The following is a 19,492-nucleotide window of genomic DNA, read 5'->3' on the forward strand; positions in this document are numbered from 1 at the left end:
TAAAGTCTTTCTTGACATTTTTAATAAGTGTGCAGTGCAATTTCTTTCTGACACATCAAACCATGGCAACACACACGACTCGATCTGCAAGGGAATAGGTAAGATTCTTTTCAAGGGATAGGACACCTGAGGTGAGATGTAAGTTTTGAGAATTAAACACACTGGGTGAAGAAGGTGTGGGCAGCATCCCAGGCAGAGTGAGAGGCACGTATACAGACAAAAGGTGATGGAGTCCTGGAGCCTGACATCAATTTCTTCATTTGAAAGTTTCTTGATAAGGATACACACACACACAATAAATTTAAAGAAATCTGAATTATTTCTATAAAAATCAATAAGATATATTACTACTATATTAGATTTTTTTTATTAGAGAGAGGGAAGGAGGGGCAGAGGGAGAGAGAGAATCGGGACTTGATCCCGTGACCCCCTGAGATCTTTACCTGTGCTAAAATCAAGAGTCAGATGCTCAACCAACTGAGCCACCCAGATGCCCCTACATTAGATTTTTAAAAGCACATTTATAAAATTACTCTTCTACCAAAGCCATCTACTTGCCTATTTCTACTTTGTTTTTATTGTAGTTAGTACAAATCAGTTTCTGTTGAGAAATTTTTAAATGTTAATATACTTTTTAACCTATACTTTGAATCAAGAGAGTTACACATGAGCACTGGCTAAAGGATAGATTTGAATCATGGTGACAGGAGAAACGCTACTGCTCAAGGTGATTACTCCATCTGAATGTTATACACATTCATGGCAGTGTATTCGTAGGGAAGAGGTAACAAAAGCTCAATTTTTCTCTTTTTCCTTTCAGGGCAGCCCCCATGAGAACAGCTGTTCTCTTATTAATGCTGTTAAACGTTAGCAATAAACCTCTCTGGAATTAAACTGAATAAGGTGACGTAGAAGAAAGTTTGTACCAAATAAATTTGCGTAGATTAGAGTCTGCAGGTGGTCTAAAACATGCCTGTATTGGGAGCCAAATTGTTCAGCACTGGAACCTTTTGAAATGAGAACAAAGAGCCTTTCATTGCTCAAATTCTAAATGCAGCTTAGTACTTCATTAGAAACCTCTTAGTTCGCTGTAGGAATCTTTCAGATTTAATTATGAGGTTGGGAAAAAGCCTTCTTTCCGTAGGATACCATATTGAAACATTTAATTCTGTGTTTCCTGGGAGATCTCCAAGTTTCACAAATTGCTGAAATTATCAGTGCATGTTTAATCTAAATTTTTTCTGAAATCTAAGTTTGAGGCTAAATCAGGTTAAACATCTCAGTCAATATGATTATGAAATTAAAATTACTAGGATTCTACAGCAGTAGAGTTTGGAGAGCTAGGTTTGGAGAGCAACGTATCTGAATCTGGAAGTCAGTATGGCAACTTAACCCTACAGAAAGAAAAGTAATTGAATATCTGGTTGTTGCGTTTGCTGCTAAAGCCAACGTTGACAAGTTGAGCCCATTAAATCTCCTGCCCTGTGTTCTTGGATTCTTGATGCCTGTATTATGTGTGTGTTTTTTCAATGTGTTTGAGTTCAAATAGCAATCAGTGAGGGCCCATGGGAACAAAGCTTTTCCAAGAGGCTAAGCCTACAACACTTTCCAATGTCACTCAGTGGAAACAACAACAACTGTCCTGTCCTTAGACAGCAAACTACTGGCTCTTTGAAATGAAAATGAAAGAAAGAGAGAGAGAGAGAGAGAGAGAGAGAGAGAGAGAGAGAGAGAGAGAGAAAGAAAAAAGAAAAGAGAAAAGAAAAGAAAAGAAAAAGAAAAGAAGAAAACCAATACGTATTTATTAAATGAACAAGTGAAAAAATAAGCCATGAATCCCAGTCTTGGCTCCAATCTCTGAATCTCAGGATTAGCCCCAAATTGCTAATGGAAACCTTTTTATAAGCACCAGAGATATAAAATAGTTATTTTGATAATAGAATATTGAAGGAAAACAACTTTTGACTTTCCCCTCCTTCTGTACCCAAGTTAATATATAGGACAGAACTTAGGCAAAAATTTGACCTAGAATCAAATTTGCAAAACCCTCATCAGTTTATACTTAATAAAGATCTCCCTTCTCTGTTTTGTAAGCTTACAACAGAGTACTTATATGAGGGCAAAATGGGTCAATACCCATGTTAGACTGTATTTACTGGATGCCTGAGATGAAATGAGTCATGAATTTTCCTGACTATGCTAAAAAATAGGAACAGATGATCAGAATGTCTCTCTTTGGTAATATTTCGGGTAGGCGCTTTGAAAACAATTACGACTGTACTTTCTTTCTGAAGGCAGATTAAACCACACACTATGTTTTCGTGAACACAAGAATAGTATTTGTGCAATAGCACTGTAAGGGTTATGGGTTTTACTAATTACGCTGTTTGGGTCTCCTCCCTGTGACAGGAGAAATAGCAGAGAATATTTCAAGACGAGAAGAAAAATAATCTCTTTTTATAGTCAGGTAAATTCAAATGGGTTAGTTTGGCTACATGATGTGCTCCAAATCAATGACCAGATGGAAACACTTTTCATCGTCTTTAATGTGACTACTCTGTCTGGTTCAAAGCCATAGTCCTTTCTCACTTGGATGATTTGAACAGCCCCTTAACTTATTACCCTCACTCTACCCCAAACTCAAGAGTATTCTCAGTACAGCAGCTGAGGCAACCTATTTAAAATATAAGCTCAATCAGCTAACTCTTCTGCGCAAAATCACTGATGGCTTCCCACCTTACTCAGAGCCCCACCTTCAAACCCTATATCATCTGGCTCCCCACCATCTCTCTCCTGCTGCTTCATTGCCCCCTTTCCTCCGTCTCGGCCACTCCAGCCCTCCCCTTGCTTCTTGAACACCCAGCCAACACCCACCTCTGGACATTTATATGGTTTGCTTTTCTCTCTCCTTGGCACGCTTTTTCCATCTATACTTCCATGGATCATTCCCCCACTTCTTTCAGTCCTTTTTTTTTTTTTAATCTTTTTTATTTAGACCATTTGTGGCTACCTTGTCTAAAATTTTAAGCTTTCTCTGCAATATTTCATATCCTTCTTCCTTTTTTTTTTTTAACTCTAGCATTTATCAGCACCTCACATGTTAGAGACCTACTGATTTGTCTTGCTTAGTATCTACTGGAAAAAAAGCCCAAACAGGCAAGGATTTATTTATATTTTGTCTGATTTGTTCATGGCTCTATCTTCAGTACTTGGAAGAATGCCTGGCACAAAGCAGATGCTTAATAAATATTTGTTACATGAATGAGTGATAACTACCTCTTACCACTTCACATGGCCTTCCTTCAACTAAGCCAACGAAAGTCTATGGTTGCTCTATATGGTATCTGAAATTCCTTTCATCTCTAAATCATTAAGATACCCTGAAGAACAGGTTTCAGCTGCTTAATTTCTCTTTACTTCATAACAGGGGCTGTATCTTTGTATGAATGTGGTATTATAATAGATTCCATTATCTCTAACTTCTAGGGTTATGATATTAGGGAAGGGAGGTTATACACAATCAGATCAAGATATCTGGACACAAACTATGTAATTCATGAGAAGCATAAAATTTATCTGACCTATGTTAAAAAAAATCTTAGGAAAAACACACTAGAAATAGGTTTTATAAAACTTACTTGGAGATTCATTATTTTCACAGGTTTCCTCTTCATTTGGTGCTTCCTCCTCCTCTTCTTCTTCTGGGTCATCAGTATCTCCTGACTCATCACTACCTTCCACCCATTTCCCTGGCATTAGTCCTGCTGAATCATAGGAGTTGCACAGAGGACCCACAATGTGAGAGATGAAGGATTCCTGAAGATTGGCCAACTGAGGAGCAGAACGGTCCATGAAGGGGCTTATTGGTAACCCAAGGCTGGCCTCTTCATCACCCTAGAAATAGGAATTTAGCATGAAGAGTTGACCAGAAAAATAAATGACATGGAAAGTTAAAAATACTAGTAAAGTTAACATTCACTTGGCACCTAAAATCTGCAATTATGTAAGAACCCAGATATTCATGTGTGAACTCCCTCTTTTACTTGACTGCTAAAAGATTCTACCCAAATTGCTAAGATCCCTGTCAAAATGCTTTGTTGCCATTTATCACTTTGGTGATCTTGAGTTTTTGGCTTTGATCAAAGGGCAATAGAAGAAATGGTCTAATAGATAGTATTTCTTATTATGTCAGTCCTTGTTCTATTAGAGTATAAATGTACTTCAAAATGCAATCCTGGGAATAATTATGAAACAAATACATAATCTATCATGTTTTCTTCCTTTTGCCTTGGCTGCCAGTAGAGCTTAGAATAATTTATTGCTCAATTAAAGGTACTACCTTATCCCAGCTTTTGGTTAAATTATATCTTCTATGATTATATGATTTCTGATATTCTTATTTGTCAACATGTTTAATAGTACTACTGCATAAGTGCTTTTATTTTGAACTACTTCAAATCTTTCTGGAGAAAAAATAACAGACTGTAAACCAGTAGTCACCTAGCAAAATTAATGAAGGAAATATACTGAAATATCAACAATGGTTATGTCTATGTAGTTGAATTATTACAACTGAGTTATTTTCCTTTTTTAAATTTATTTTATTTTTTACTTTTTTAAGATTTTATTTATTTGAGAGAAAAAGAGAGAGAGAGAACGAGTGGGAGGAGGGGCAGGGGGAGAGGGAGAAGTAGGCTCCCCACTGAGCAGGGAGCCCAACATGGACTGGATCCCAGGAACCTGGGATCATGACCTGAGCTGAAGGCAGCCACTTAACCAACTGAGTCACCGAGTTGGTTGGTTGACAACTGAGTCAAAAATAGGTGCCCCTATTTTTTTCTGTATCTCAATATTTGGAGATTGATTATGAATTAATCTCATTTCTAGAAAAGGCAATACATTATTTCCTAGAAAATACAAACCTTTTATCCTAAGTATGAGTGCTGTCTATAAAACCCACAAAAGTTCTTTCTAATCCCCCTTCAAGTACGTCCAGTGATAGCTATTTATTACTTAAAAAAGTGCCTCATTTTATCTCTGGATGCCTTTATAATACATATTTCTTTCTCACATTGTCTTGAAATCAATCTCCCTATAACTTCTATAGACTGAAAGACTTCTCTAGACTTCTACAGAAGAAATCTACTGTTTCTTATAAATCAGATCCCGTGTTAAGTGATAATTTATTTTCTTTAATCTCCCCAACATGATACACTTAATCCTAAATTTGTATGTCAGTCTTTATTATCTGAAGACAGTTACTATATCAACTCCATTCCCTCCCACCCCACCCAGGGAAATCATCTTCACTTTTTAAAATTTTTTTTTTAAATTCAATTTAGTTAACATATACTGTATTATTAGTTTCAGGGGTAGAATTTAGTAATTTATCAGTTGCATATAACACCCACTGCTCATTACATCAAGTGCCCTTCTTAATGCCCATCACCCAGTTATCCCATCCCCCCACCCACCGCCCCTCCAGCAACCTTCATCATGTCCTTTGATGCCACTGATTTCTATCCTTTACCCATGCTCCACTACCTCCAGAATCCTCTTAAGAGAGTAGTTCACAGTACTCAAAACAAAGTTTCACATATAATCTGGCCACTGTAGGGTAATGTGGGGAAGATCACCTTATGCTTATGTTTTTGTGGTAGATTTTTTTGGTAGTGTGTTCACTCTCACATTATCATGTCAAATAAAATGTCTATTTATAAAGCTTTTTCATATGGTGTTACTATTAAAAAAAGTAAATGAACTTAATCTGATGTACATTCATCCATATAAATGTAAATGAGCTTCTATTATAATAAATTCATTTTTAAAAAAAGACACAATATGTCAATGGTCTTGCTAATGTCTCAGTAGGTCATTTCATTATTTCAACATCTTCTCCTGCCTGCCTCCACCTCCATCCTCTGCAATACTGGCAAATAACTTTATCTTAGAGTTTTTAGTTTTTAGTTTTCTGATGTTAGTTGAATATAAAAGAGACTGATCACACTTTTATAGCTTTTGCAAGCCTTTGCGAATTTATGAGCAGCCCAAGTATGAATTAGGATAAACAGTTTAGTTACCTGTTCATAAAATTCATTGACAATACCCTCTGTCCACTGAAGATGGAGCTCTTTACACTTAGCTGGCCCATTGATATCAGCCAACTTTATACACATTTGGCAAACCAGTAGGCGATCATTTTCATTGGTCCAATCTATTCCAACATCATCATTCACCTGTTTGAGGGGTAAAGGTAAAGTGTGGTTTGCTTCAATGAAAGCAAAAGTTGGACAGACCAAACAACAAACTATTTATTATCTTCTCAACATGTAGAGAAAGAATACCAAGAAATGAGGAACTTCTTAGTTATTTAAAATGCTACTGGCTTGCATAATAGTAAAATAGTTCATCAGAAAAATAAAATTTTAAGTGATAAAGTAATTATTAATTATGGAACTGAAAATGCTATTTAAAATTAGCATATATTACCAATGACCAGTAAATAAATATAACTACAAATGATAAGAAATTTTCTTAAGTTAACATTTGGGTATTTATGTTTGATGTATGAAATTTTGTTTCAGGGTTTTGACCTTTTCACCTTCCAGACAATTTATGTTAGTATACCACAGAGATGAGAGCAAATTAAATCAAACAAAAAAAAACCCCAATGACAGTGAGAATTTTATTTCTTTGCAGCACAAAGAATAATATATAGGTAGACAGCACCTTAACTTCTCAGATTTCTAGACTGGGACCAATGCCATATATCTGCTTCTGGTTAAACATTTTATTGCATTTCATTTTCACAGTTGACGTATTAGAGGTGAGAGCAGTAAGTTTTGTTCCACACTTTGATTCCATGACATCTTTCAATATGGTCATAAAATGAAGACTGGTACAAATCTAGTTACCTTGGCATTAAATTTGGCTACGAAATCAAAGTGTTTCTTCAGGTCAGTGGCCAAAATTGCTTCAATGACAAGGAAACGAAAATGCTTAAATTCCACATGGTCAAGGTTAACTAAGAAGTTGTACTCTGGCCGGGACATGAAAAGATTCCATGCAGCAGCCGCGTGATGATTCTCCAAAACTGAACGATCGTTATAGAGCACCGCCTAGGCAAATAAGGCAAAGACTGAAAGATTCAACTTTTAAATTAAAAAAAAATCATAAAAAATACACAAGAATAGGTAGAGCCTTCAGGATCCTCTTCTTTCATGGAACACAGAAATGTAATCTCGTGACTGCTGGTTATTAAGAATTCCATATTGTAATTACATTGACTATTGATTACTTTCCTTGGTTGAAATTTCCTTTTTTCCTAAGATGAAGTTCATTTCCTTGAAACTTTATTCTAAACTCTTGCAAATGAGGGGATTAGAGTTAGCTTTTATCAGATTTCTTTGCACAGGAATTTAACTATTAAAAAAAATCCAAATAGGGTCACCTGGGTGGCTCAGTCAGTTGAGCGTCTGCCTTCAGCTCAGGTCATGATCTCAGGGTCCTGGGATCGAGCCCCACGTCGGGCTCCCTGCTTCTCCCTCTCCCTCCCTCCCTGCTTGTGCTCTCTCTCTCTCTCTCTCTCACTCCCTCTCTCAAATAAATAAAATCTTAAAAAACAATCCAAATATACTAAAATTCCTGAGTAAGTCAGTTACTTTCTGCATTTAGAACAGGAATTACCTTTTCTTTTTTTTTTTAAGACTTTATTTATTTATTTGACAGAGAGAGACACAGCAAGGAAGGGAACACAAGCAGGGGGAGTGGGAGAGGGAGAAGCAGGCTCCCCGCTAACCCGGGAGTCTGACAAGGGACTCGATCCCAGCACCCTGGGATCATAACCTGAGCCAAAGGCAGATGCTTAACCAACTGAGTCACCCAGGCATCTCAAAGATTACCTTTTCTTAAGCACATATAACTAATAAATAGGAATGGACTCCTTGAGAGGTTTATAATTTAAAACATTCTCATCCCACAAGCAGCCATAGAAGATATCACCCTCCAACTAGTAAGTAAAGGTGTATAATAAATATCTACTCGCTTGGAATTCTCTAATAATGCTGAGGGACACTACAAAAGAAGAGGAAGTTACCTAAACCTTGCTTGAAGACTAGAGTGATAGACATTACAGGAAAAAAAAAAGGCATACGGACAAAAAGGAAAGACAAAGTACATGAAAATTTAAATTATACTAAGTAAAAATGCATACATGTCTCAGAAAATATGAATGATAAATGGTGCTGGCAAAAAGATTTGCCCATCTTTAGGAAAAATAATTCTGGTGTATGAAGGACATGCTGAAATAAGTTTAAGTAGTGAGGGAAAAAATATCAGGATATTTTTATCGTATATAGATTAGAGGAAAATTCTAGTCTAGTCTTTAAGACAAGTGGAAATGATGGGAGTTGGGTAAAAGACAAAAAGCAAACAAACAAAATAAGTATGAGAGCAGATTGGCTTCTAGATCCTCTAGAAAGAAAAAACAGGATCTCAGAATACTTAGTAACATAGAACCAGCTAATTATTTTTTGGTTTTTGTTTGCTTTTTTATTATGTTCAATTAGCCAGCATATAGTACATCATTAGTTTTTGATGTAGTGTTCAATGATTCATTAGCTCCCGCTAATTAAATCAAAGAGAAACTTACTGAGTTTAATTACATAGATGGAGATGCTAAGATACTCAGTGATTAATTTTTGACCTAAATTTAAGTATATAAGAAAATGGACTTCTTTAAAGTTATTGTTTTTGGAATACTACGTTCAGGTAAAAAAAAATTCCCTCAAATGAATGAAATAAATGGATGTTTAAATCCTACTAATCAATAGAAATGTCACAGGAATAGCGGTTGTTATAATAAATGTATTTCAAAGGAATGGGTTTTATGTACAAAGAAGGCTTACATAATTAAAAGTCCAAGAAAGATCTGGTTCTCTAATCTTTTCATAAAGGGACTTTTGTATAGGTTGGATTTTCTTTGTTGAGAAGGTTCATTAATACAGATTCAACTAGTTTTTCTTCTTAAGAAGAAAACTGAGAAGGGTTTCCCAAGGGTAATAAAGTTGCATGCCTGCCATTAACATCTTGGAACAAACATGATATCTTTTCAAAATTAGCTTGGACCAACTCTACAAATATCCTAGGGCTAAATATAGTTTGGCTCATATTCATTTGGTCCCTATTATAAATCAAAATTTATAAAATTAATTTCATTTGGAAAAATCTCTAAATCGAATTATTTCTTCGAATCAAAATTGAAAGATTTACCTGAGGAGCACTAGTTGCCACCAGGAAAGCGTTAGTCCTTCCTGGGTGATCATAATCATGCATGGCTGCAGCCACATACAATGCCATTAACTCTAAGGCAGGGATATTTCCAGATAGACATCCGTATTTATCATCAGGCATATTATACATTTTTGAGAAGACATATCCCATATGTCCATGTGTAAATCCACTGTCAGAATCTGAGAAGAGAAAATGAACATAATAGAAATTTTTAAAAAGTATTAAACTGATACTATTTTCTTGACTTCCTTTTTTAAAGAAATGCTTCCCCCCCCCATAGTTAACAAGGGAGCAAAAATGCACTTAATACGTACCTGAATCACTTGCTGATCCGTGATCATTAATCACAGTTGAGTGGCCCGGAATCGGTTGCGTAGTAAGGTACCACACAGCATGTAACACATCAGTGGCATGGATTCTGTTATGATCTGTAACCAGTGCAAAGGAACATTCATTTGTGAACTTTGGGGTCCAAGGACTAAGAGTGCCATCTACTGGATAAACAGTTTAGTCTTAACATTTTAATACCCCAGTGAAAGGCAGCCAAATATTCTAGGACAAATACTCTTTGATTACTCTTCCATGACTCCATAATATTCATAGTAACAAGAAAAAAAAAACACACACAACATTCATTATGCATGCAGATAGATGTCTGAAGTGGACAAATCTGTGGCCAGAGTCTACCAGAAACCTAACATCTACAGAACGCTCACTATGTGCAATCACTGCGATGTTTACCCTTATACTTATTTCCATGCTCCTGTATAAGATTATGCAGAGGACCAGAATAAAAGACCCATGACATACTTCAACTAGGTCAGACCAATGACCTATACCACCTAATATTTCATCTCTGATAAATAGCATGCAAATATAATCTGTGAATAAAACAAAGTAGTATTCTTTTACATCAAAATTAAAACACTGGCAAAAATTAATAATATATCTTCTATATGTAGGTTAAATCCACAAAACAAAATTGAAAACCACAATTAATGATGTTCTCTGATCTAATAATTATAATATGGGAATACAGCTCTAGGAAGTACGAAGAGAAAAATAAAAACTTCCTTGAACATTAATGTAGGGATCTGAGTCATTTAGAAGAGCAAAATCTATGGGAAAACCAAATCCTCTAGCTACAACGTCATTATCGTGGGAAGGGGGTCTATTCTATATGTGCAGTTCAGCTTCTACTGAACCATGACCAAAGGCCTGATGTGTTCCTGGCTCATCTTTTTTTCTGGTGCAATTCTTCCAAGTTTTTCTCTTGTTTACTGGCCCTTTCATTGATTGCTATACACTATCCTAAGTATGCTAACTTTACATATTCTATTTCCAATGACCAACCATAATACAGTCTCTTCCAATATAGTAGATCATGTCTCTGAATAATACTCAACAGATAAAGAGAAAACAGAAAAGAACAGTAAGAATGGTAATGGGAACAGGAGAAAACATCTGGTCCCTGGTCAGGGAAGAAAGAAAAAAATAACATTTTTTTTTCTTTTAAAGATTTTATTTATTTATTTGAGAGAGAGAAAGAGAGAGACAGCACTCACAGGAGCCTGAGTTAGGGGAGGGGCAGAGGGAGAGGGAGAAGCAGGCTCCCCGACGTGGGACTGGATCCCAGGACCCCAGGATCATGGCCTGAGCAGAAGGCAGACACTTAACCAACTCAGCCACCCAGATGCCCCAGAAAAAACTAACATTTTTGGTGTTGGTGGCACACAGGGGGAATGTGGGTACATGGTGCCTATTTCCCTACATTTCTGGCAACTCTTAAGAGTCAGTCTTTAAGTGATGATGTGTAGCTAAATCTTATGTAAACACCCAGCATTTCAGTAGAGGGGCCTTGTAAGGACTTGAGAGGATGTGTTTAGAACAGACATCCGAGACTCCAAAGGAGGAAAGAGCAAACCCTGTGCCCTGTGTCATTGCCGGAGGGGAATACTGATATTATCTAGTCATCCAAAGAACAATTTCATTGAAATTGGAGTCTATATCTCTGTGTATAGACCAACTCAAGTCACCTAAGACCAAACATTTTAGATCTATACCTGTGCCATGTACAAAACTGGTCATGCTAAAAGTGTCTGGATTTAGGAGAGATCTGAATTTGTCTCTGTTCTGATATTTATTACCTGTGTGAGCTTGAGTGAGTTGCTCACAACTCTACATTTCATCTCCTAATCTTAAAAATATAGACATATTAAATAATAGTGACTTATTTCACAGTACAATTGGGAGAATTACAGAAGAAAAGATATTTTTAAGTTTCTGACACATAGTAAGCTTGCAATTAATGTAAATATAACTGACATAAAATGCATGATTGCTGGGGTGCCTGGGTGGCTCGGTTGGTTAAGCATCTGCCTTTCGGCTCAGGTCATGATCCTGGGGTCCTGGGATCCAGCTCCACAGCGGGGAGCCTGCTTCTCCCTCTCCTTCTGCCCCTCCCTCCCTTTCATGCTGTGAGTGCTCTCTCTCTCTCTCAAATAAATAAATAAAATCTTAAAAAAAAATACATGATTGCTGTTGGAACAAGATGGTGAGTTAGCACAGATCACTAGTTTTCTTTCAAAATCAATGCTGGATTTGTTAAGAATTGAAGAGCTAAAATAAAAGATATGCTAAACCCTTGGGGGAGGGAGAAGGCAGTGATGACCTGGTAGAGAAGAAAATGCCCCACTGCCACTGTTAGGGGATAGGTTGGGAGAGAGCTTCTGAGTTGAGGTCTTTTCTTCTCCTTTGCCGCAAGCTGGGAAAATTACTGTGGGCAAGTAATTATCATTACTCTTGCCAGTCACAGAACCCTGTGCATGTGCCCAGCATTGCAAGCGTGGATGGGGCAGTATCAGGGTGCTGGTGGAGCCTGTGTGGAGTGACAGACAACATCAAGTACAAACAAACTTGCGGCTCTGGAGCTTACTGCTCTTTGTCCTATGCCCCACCCCAAGGCCAAAGGCCAGAAGGCTTTATAGGTAATTTTTGTAAGCTTTCAATAAACAAATAATCTTATTTAAATAATCTAGTCCTGAAAATGTAAAAAGGAGGGAAGCTACCCAACTCATTTTATGAGGCTAGTATAATCTTGATTAAAAAATTAGGAAAAGACAGTATATGAAAAAAAAAAAGTAGCCCTTTTGAGTATAGGTTCAAAAATACTTAAATAATAGCTAACCACACCTAATTCCTTAAAAAGAAAAAATCTCCAGTTATGCATGTGTAGATCCAGAAAAAAAAAAACACTGTCACTGTCATTTAAGCAGGATGGAAAATCATCCGCCTAATAAGCAGTCAATAACATGTTTATTAAACAAATATTTACTTAGCACGTACTATGTGCAAGCATTGTACCGAGTGCTGGCACTGCGGTTGTTCTCGCCATTAACTTTCTGGAGACCCACTCAGGAGCAAAAGGCACCCAGGAAATAAGCTCGCTAGATCAACACAGGGGATTCTGTAGGTTTCTGTAGGACACATAAACATGCTTAAAAATTCCTCTTCTTATAGCCATGGTAGGCAACCGAGAAGGAGAAGGAATGGTATCAGAGCTCTTCTTATTATTATCATCCCTCTTCCTCCATCGCTGCATTTTGGACAAACCCCTGACTCTCGATAGTTCCCTTGCCCATCCCAGCAAGCCCGTCTGCCTCCCTGACAACACGGAAACACGTATGCACACACCAAACACAACATGCCCTATCTCATTCCCATAGTCTGCCCAGCTCCCTCTTCTGTCTTGACACATTTGTTTTCTCAACTTTCTCCTTATCCCTTAAGCACCAAGTTGAAGTGAGCGGGCACGGAGGGTTCGAGTGATATGTAAAATATGTAGATTTTTAGACCTATAGATTTTCAGTTGAAAATTCCACCTGTGCTCCTTTGGGAAAGTGTTAAAGAAGAGAAGTGACAATTTAAACATTTTTTCCCCTTTGGATTATAGCAAATACTTTCATAGTTCTGCCTTTCTAGCTTGTCCCATGCCACCTCAGTATGTAGCTTTAAAACTGGTGGGCACATGACATACAGATTGAGCAAGATTATTCTCATTGCTGCCATTCTACCCATTTCTCCAACCTCAATAACAAGAATGAGAGGAGGTGTTAGGAAGAATATATTTTAGAGATGAAAGTTTCTGAAAACAGAAAAAGCACCCTCAAAACTAACTTTGAATTCATGAATGAATAGGACCTGATGATTTATCTTCTTTACTTGCCAATATGCCCAATTGAAAGGGACTGGGAACAATAATGAACATTATTTATTTCTTTGTGCAATTATCAACTACATCTTATCATAATCTTTATTGAACAAATATATATTTGGTATCATATTTCTGTCAGTGAGTTTCCTATACTTATATCTTGTCCACTGCTACTCCATGAAATATCTAACTACCTACCTGTGTCTATTTTTAAATCTAGATTTCTCAAATTTTAGTAGGGGCTCTGGGTACAAATTTAAAAGTCTTCATCTCTTAAAAATGGTTAAAAGTGTGCTTAGAAGTATAACAAAATTTAGTTTCTGGTATTGTAGGTCATTGTCATAGTAACGTTAATCTAATCTCATTTTAGTTACTCTTGGGCTTTTTCATTTAGGTATGGGTTTATTTAGATAGAGCTATTAGAAATACAATCCTCTAGGAGTAGATATTAAAGTAAGGAGACATATAACAAATTTTTGTGTATGACAATTAAAATTAATGATAAGCAAAGCTTTTAATAAACATCTATATTAGTCTAAATTTACAATACTACCACATGCAAGGAATTACTATTTAAAAGGGATCACTAGTCAAGCTAAAACTTCTCTGTGAGAAGATGTAAATGAATCCCCTTTACGGAAAATGTCTGGGGTTCCTAATAGAACAACCAGGTTTATTATAACAAATTCTTTTCACATGGAATGAAGAAGCCACTATTTCAGAAAAAAGAAACATCTATTCAGTTGTAAAATAAGAAAATATAAAAATGAATAATAAAATTTAGAATCTGGAAACTTCTTTTTACGCTTAAATATTGATCCACTTTCCCTATGATTTTATGACCTACTGCTTAGAGAAAAGTTAGTAGTTATATCAACTGGTACTTAATGGACTTGGCTGTAGCGGGTTAGGTCACTAAAATACATTTGGAAATATAACAATTGTAAATTAATCTGATGACAAGCTGTTGAAAAATCAGTTAACACTTATGTCAATCACTGGCATCCAACCAGGGTGTGCCCTGGGAAAATGGTATTAAGAAAGCAAGGCTTATCTTGAGATTCTTTCAAACTATCCCTTTTTTGTCTCTCTCTCTCCTTCTCTATTTCCATGGCCCTACCGGCCAGACTCTCCCAAGGGGCCCAGTGCTCTTAAGCTCCTCTCTCCTCTACACCCACTGTCTTGTCTTGTCTGCATTTTGGTCCCATATTCTCCAACAAATCTCATTTGTAGATCCAATTCTTCATTATCTTCTCCTATCACACACCATCAGCTGTGTATTTTCATTCCAATGTAGCATGTGGTTGGCATTTTGAAAAACAATATGTTAATAACGGATCACTAGTTTAATGTACTATCCCTTTCTGGAAATACCTGTACTTTATCTGTCTCCGTAGAATATTTCTTTAGCTTCAGTTGTTTGCAACTAGGAAAAGTCATGCGGTTCTGAAATCTTAAGGTGTATAAAAGCAATTTTAAAAACTTAAAAGTTAAAACATGATTTGAACGACGCATTTCTAAGGCATGCTTCAACCAATGTATGTCTACTCTTGCTATGCATTTATTTTCTAAAAGTACCACATGATTTCTGCACATTTTCACAACTTCCCTGACTGGGTTTTTGGACATTTTCTTCAGTTCCATGTATTTTGCAGCATGTAGGATGATTCTAGTCACATGTTCAGATGATACTGGAAATGCTCCATATTGAAAATTTAACATATCCTCTCTGTTCCAATTTTGCATTATTATGAATGACAAAATTACTTTCACAATATTTTAAGTTCATAAACTTGAACACTTGGTTGTGTCCCTTCCTTTGGTTTTCACATTTATCTGATTTTTCAAATGTTTCTAATAATTTCTTCACAAACTTTTAGGTGTCTCTTTTTTTTTTTTCTCTTTCATTAATTAGACCATCACCCTCCTGTCCCTCCACCCCCAGCGAGGTCTTTCTTATCTTGAAAAAACTTCAAGAGTTCATGATTTAACTCTCCAGATGCGAGAACAAAAGTTGAACTCACCCAATAAAAGGAGTGTACTATAAAATAAGCAGTAAATTTAACATTTAATTATTTATGGAGCACACACTTAAACTGGCTTACTATGTGAAGGCACTATTATAACCCTTTTAGATTTATTACCTCATTTTATCTTCATAACAATCCTATATTACAATCCTCAAAGACATTATGATCCCCATTTTACAGATTAAGAAATGAGGCATGCAGAGGTGACAGCTGAGAAGTGAAGGGACCAGGATTCTGGAACAGGCTGTTATCTCCAGGTTTACCATGTGTAGTTCTCCGCTAGCCACTAATGATTCAATATCCCATTACCCAGAGCAAATTCAGTGGATCTGAAAAGTATTATTTTTGACTTATACTTACAAGGAATTTCCCTGTATCCAATCTCCAAAGCATGAAAATAATTCATAAACTCCCTAACTGGAATTTTGAAAGCTTCAAAGAGGCCCATGTCTTCAAAAAGTCTGTATGATACCTATAAAGAGAAAGACAAAGTTTTACAAAATATCCCTGGGTGTGTATGAGACACAAAAAGAAAAAAAAAATTAAAACAAGTAATTCCTGGCCAGTAGAGACACCTATTGGGAACAATAAGTCAAGTAAGTATTGAAGAACTCTATGTGTCTAGTCCCTGTAGCCCCTGACCACAAGGGGTATTTGATCTGTTTTTAAAGGCGTGGACATTCAACCAAGAAAACCAACCAACCCAAACAACAGGAACATATCAAGGTACTCAATTGTATGTGCTATCATCTACCAGAGAATTCTACTTACCAAAGGGTTCATTGTATAGTGTGTATTATAAGCACTAATAAATGAGGTAAAGCTTTAATTTGGACTAATTTTTATTTAAAAAAAAAAAGAAGCTTCCCAGAGGATAAAGGATTCAGAATTGTTAACTTAGTGAGGGATAAGGAGAAAGAATTATGAGAGAGAGAAAAACGGTTACTTTGACTATATAGAGAAAACCGATTTATTCTAATGCAGTATAAATAACAACATCTAAATTTTTTTCCTTGCTTGTCTTTCTCCTCCAAATATCTATTCTCCTTCCAATTGCATTCACAGCTCTGGCGACCCAAATCCAGTGAATACCTATGCATGTAATCGGCATATCTGACATGCAAATAATGGAGAAAAAAGTGATAAAGGCACAGAAGAAGGTACTGGGGAGAGGAATGGTTATTCACATGGCAGAAGGGAGTGTGGCACCATTTCAAGTGGCCTTACTTCATGTCACAATGGCACAATGTTGTTATAACTCAGGAGACTTTAAGAATTATTCATCATTTTTATTATCTGCATCTCTTCTTAAAGTTGTCTTGAAATCTTCCCTCTCCATCTTTGGTATGCTGTTTCATAGCTAAGTTTCTACCTTTTGTTATTGACTTTAAATCTGTTTAAATTCAATAATATTCTTTTAATTATGTACTTAATGTTTATCATATACATCTATATGTATACATAGGCATATATACATATAGAGAGAGAACTGTAATGGAATTTCAATCTAAAATGAAACCGAAGAATATAAAACAAAAAAATCTCACACGTGTCCTCGGAAAAACAAAGCTCAAGGACAAAGAGACCGATTTCCCGTAAATGACTGATTTTTTCGAAGTGATAACATTGGAATTTTCTTAAATGATAGGGAGTTGATCAGGAGTTGCCTCATATCAACCTTGGGAAGTTGTACTTATGGTTTCCAGAAGCATGAACACAGAACGATCCAGATTGGGCTGGTCTCCCAAAATAAGTTGACTTGAGCTTTGTTTGTATGACTGCACTAGTTTTGTCTCCTTGGAGAATTTCAAACCTGGTCTCCATGTGCTTCTGATTTTAACGGACTCTAACTGAACTATCCCCTCTTTACATTCCCTGCCCGTAAACACAGCCTACCCCAAACCCTCAAAAGACTCACTGTAGCTTGCTATAGTCTGCACATCCTAAATTACAGTTCCCCTGCTATTCCTGAATAAACTCATCTTTCTGACAATTTTGAGCTTGCCTCAGTTTACCTATTAAGGCTGACAGAACTAAAAAGGAGAGTTACTCATTCAGCATACATCTATTGAGTGCCCACCATGTTCTAGACACCCTTTTGTGTATGAGGCATATATCCAGGGGAATAAAACAAAGATCTCTTCCTTCAGGGAGCTTATAGTCTAGCAGGGGAGGGCAGTAAATAACAGATACAATAAGTAAGGTATATGCTATGAGAGATAGTAGTAAGTAATACGGAAAAAGAAAAAAGGAAACAAGGGTGAGAGATTGGGAATATAGGGAAGTTATAGAATTTGCTTTTTTTTAAGTATGGTGGTTAGAGTAGACATATCCAGGTGACATATGAGCAAAGAACTGAAGGAGATGTAGACGGAGGTACATGGATATCTGAGAAAAGAGTTTTCCATACAGAGAAAAAGGACTGTGCAAAGACCCTGAGGTATGCCTGCTCTACTCAAGAAACAGCAAGAAGGCCAGCGTGGCTAAAACAGAATGAATGAGGACAGTAGAATTTAAGTTAGTAATGGCAGAGTGGGATGGGGGGGCGTGAAATCTTGGGGTTTGACAGCCAGACTGATCATTATAAGACTTTTACTCTAAGTGAGGTAGGGAGCCACTGAAGAGATTGGAGCAGGGAAGTGACTTTATCTGACTTACATTTTTTTTTAAGATTTTATTTATTTATTTGAAAGAGGGAGAAAGAGAAAGGGAGCCTGAGTGGGGAGAGGGGCAGAGGAAGAGGGAGAAGCAGACGCCCTGCAGAGCATGGAGTCCAACACGGGGCTCCATCGCTGGACCTCAGGATCATGACCTGAGCCAAAGTCAGATGTTTAACCTACTGCGCCACCCAGACGCCCCTATTTATGTTTTAAAAGGATCACCAAAGCTGCTAGGTTGGAAACAGATTATACACTATGTACATCAACTACCGTATGCTTTTCTTCATTCTGAATGGCAAGAACTTATTTAAGTTTTACCCTTTTTGTGTGTAACATACCATTCCCACATCTTCTCTTTAAAAATGCAACAGGGGTGCCTGGGGCAGTTGGTTAAGCATCTGACTCTTGATTTTAGCCAGGTAATGATCTCTGGGTTGTGAGACCAAGCCGAACATTGGGCTCAGGCCGGGCATGGAGGCTGCTTACGATTCTCTCTCCCTCTCCCTCTCTCCCTCCTCCACAACCCCCCCCCCCCCCCCCTTTCCCCCCCCCCCTCTCCCCCAAAAAAAAAAAAAAAAAGGGCAAGAGAAAGTGAAGTTTATGGTTTCTGTAATATTTCAAGCTAGTTTTTTCTTTTTTTTAGGTTTTGGGTTTTTTTTGGGGGTATCTCCTCTTTATTACCGCTTTGGTCTATATTTGAATTCTTGTTTATAAACACCTAATGGATTTAATTATGCTTGTTACTTCAGTGACTTGTCCAAGATCACACGCTGACAACATTATCAGAACCAGAATTCAAGCCAAGCCTTTTGGCTTCAGATTTTGTACCCTAAATTGCTTCAAATCCTACCACTAATATCTGAAAAGCAATGTTGTTAGTATTGCAAATAACTAAAGTTTCCTACTATTCTCTTAAACATATGAAAGATGAATGGAAAAATTAAGACAACAGGATATTTTCAAGTACAATTTTAAAATAGAATTTTCATCAACATGCTGTTAAAAATCAACCACCAATAATTTAAACTCACAAATAAAGATACCATTAACCAGGTAAATATTGGCAACTGGAAAGAGTAAGCACTATTCTGAAATCTGAACCATGTCCTTTGAAATTTGTTAAAATAAACATGATAATCATCAAAAAGGCAGTCAGTATATTGAGACTGAAAAGTCATTTCCATTGCACATATGTCTCTTTAAAAATCTTTTGAAGTGAGAATTTTCTGTGTAGTTTCAGCCAAAAGGTGATTTCTTGGAATGTTCAAGTTAATTCATTTCAGCTGTCCCAAAGTCTT

At 36.7% G+C, this 19,492-nt stretch overlaps 1 protein-coding gene across 2 annotated transcripts in view; it reads right to left on the reverse strand.

The window, feature by feature from the left end:
* Positions 1-19,492, reverse strand: part of PDE3A (phosphodiesterase 3A) — a 316,118-nt gene that overhangs the window by 4,986 nt on the left and 291,640 nt on the right. For both annotated transcript variants that reach the window (XM_025879891.2, XM_025879892.2), the window contains 6 exons: positions 15,895-16,006; positions 9,606-9,719; positions 9,271-9,470; positions 6,915-7,118; positions 6,081-6,236; positions 3,639-3,894 (listed from right to left, as the gene is read on the reverse strand). In XM_025879891.2, coding sequence (XP_025735676.2) covers positions 3,639-3,894; positions 6,081-6,236; positions 6,915-7,118; positions 9,271-9,470; positions 9,606-9,719; positions 15,895-16,006 — 1,042 coding nt within the window. The remainder of the gene's footprint in view (positions 1-3,638; positions 3,895-6,080; positions 6,237-6,914; positions 7,119-9,270; positions 9,471-9,605; positions 9,720-15,894; positions 16,007-19,492) is intronic.

This window comes from Callorhinus ursinus, unplaced genomic scaffold (genome assembly GCF_003265705.2).
Source record: "Callorhinus ursinus isolate GAN/ISIS: 27379988/994484 unplaced genomic scaffold, GSC_fseal_2.0 scaffold27, whole genome shotgun sequence".
Lineage (NCBI taxonomy): Eukaryota > Metazoa > Chordata > Mammalia > Carnivora > Otariidae > Callorhinus > Callorhinus ursinus.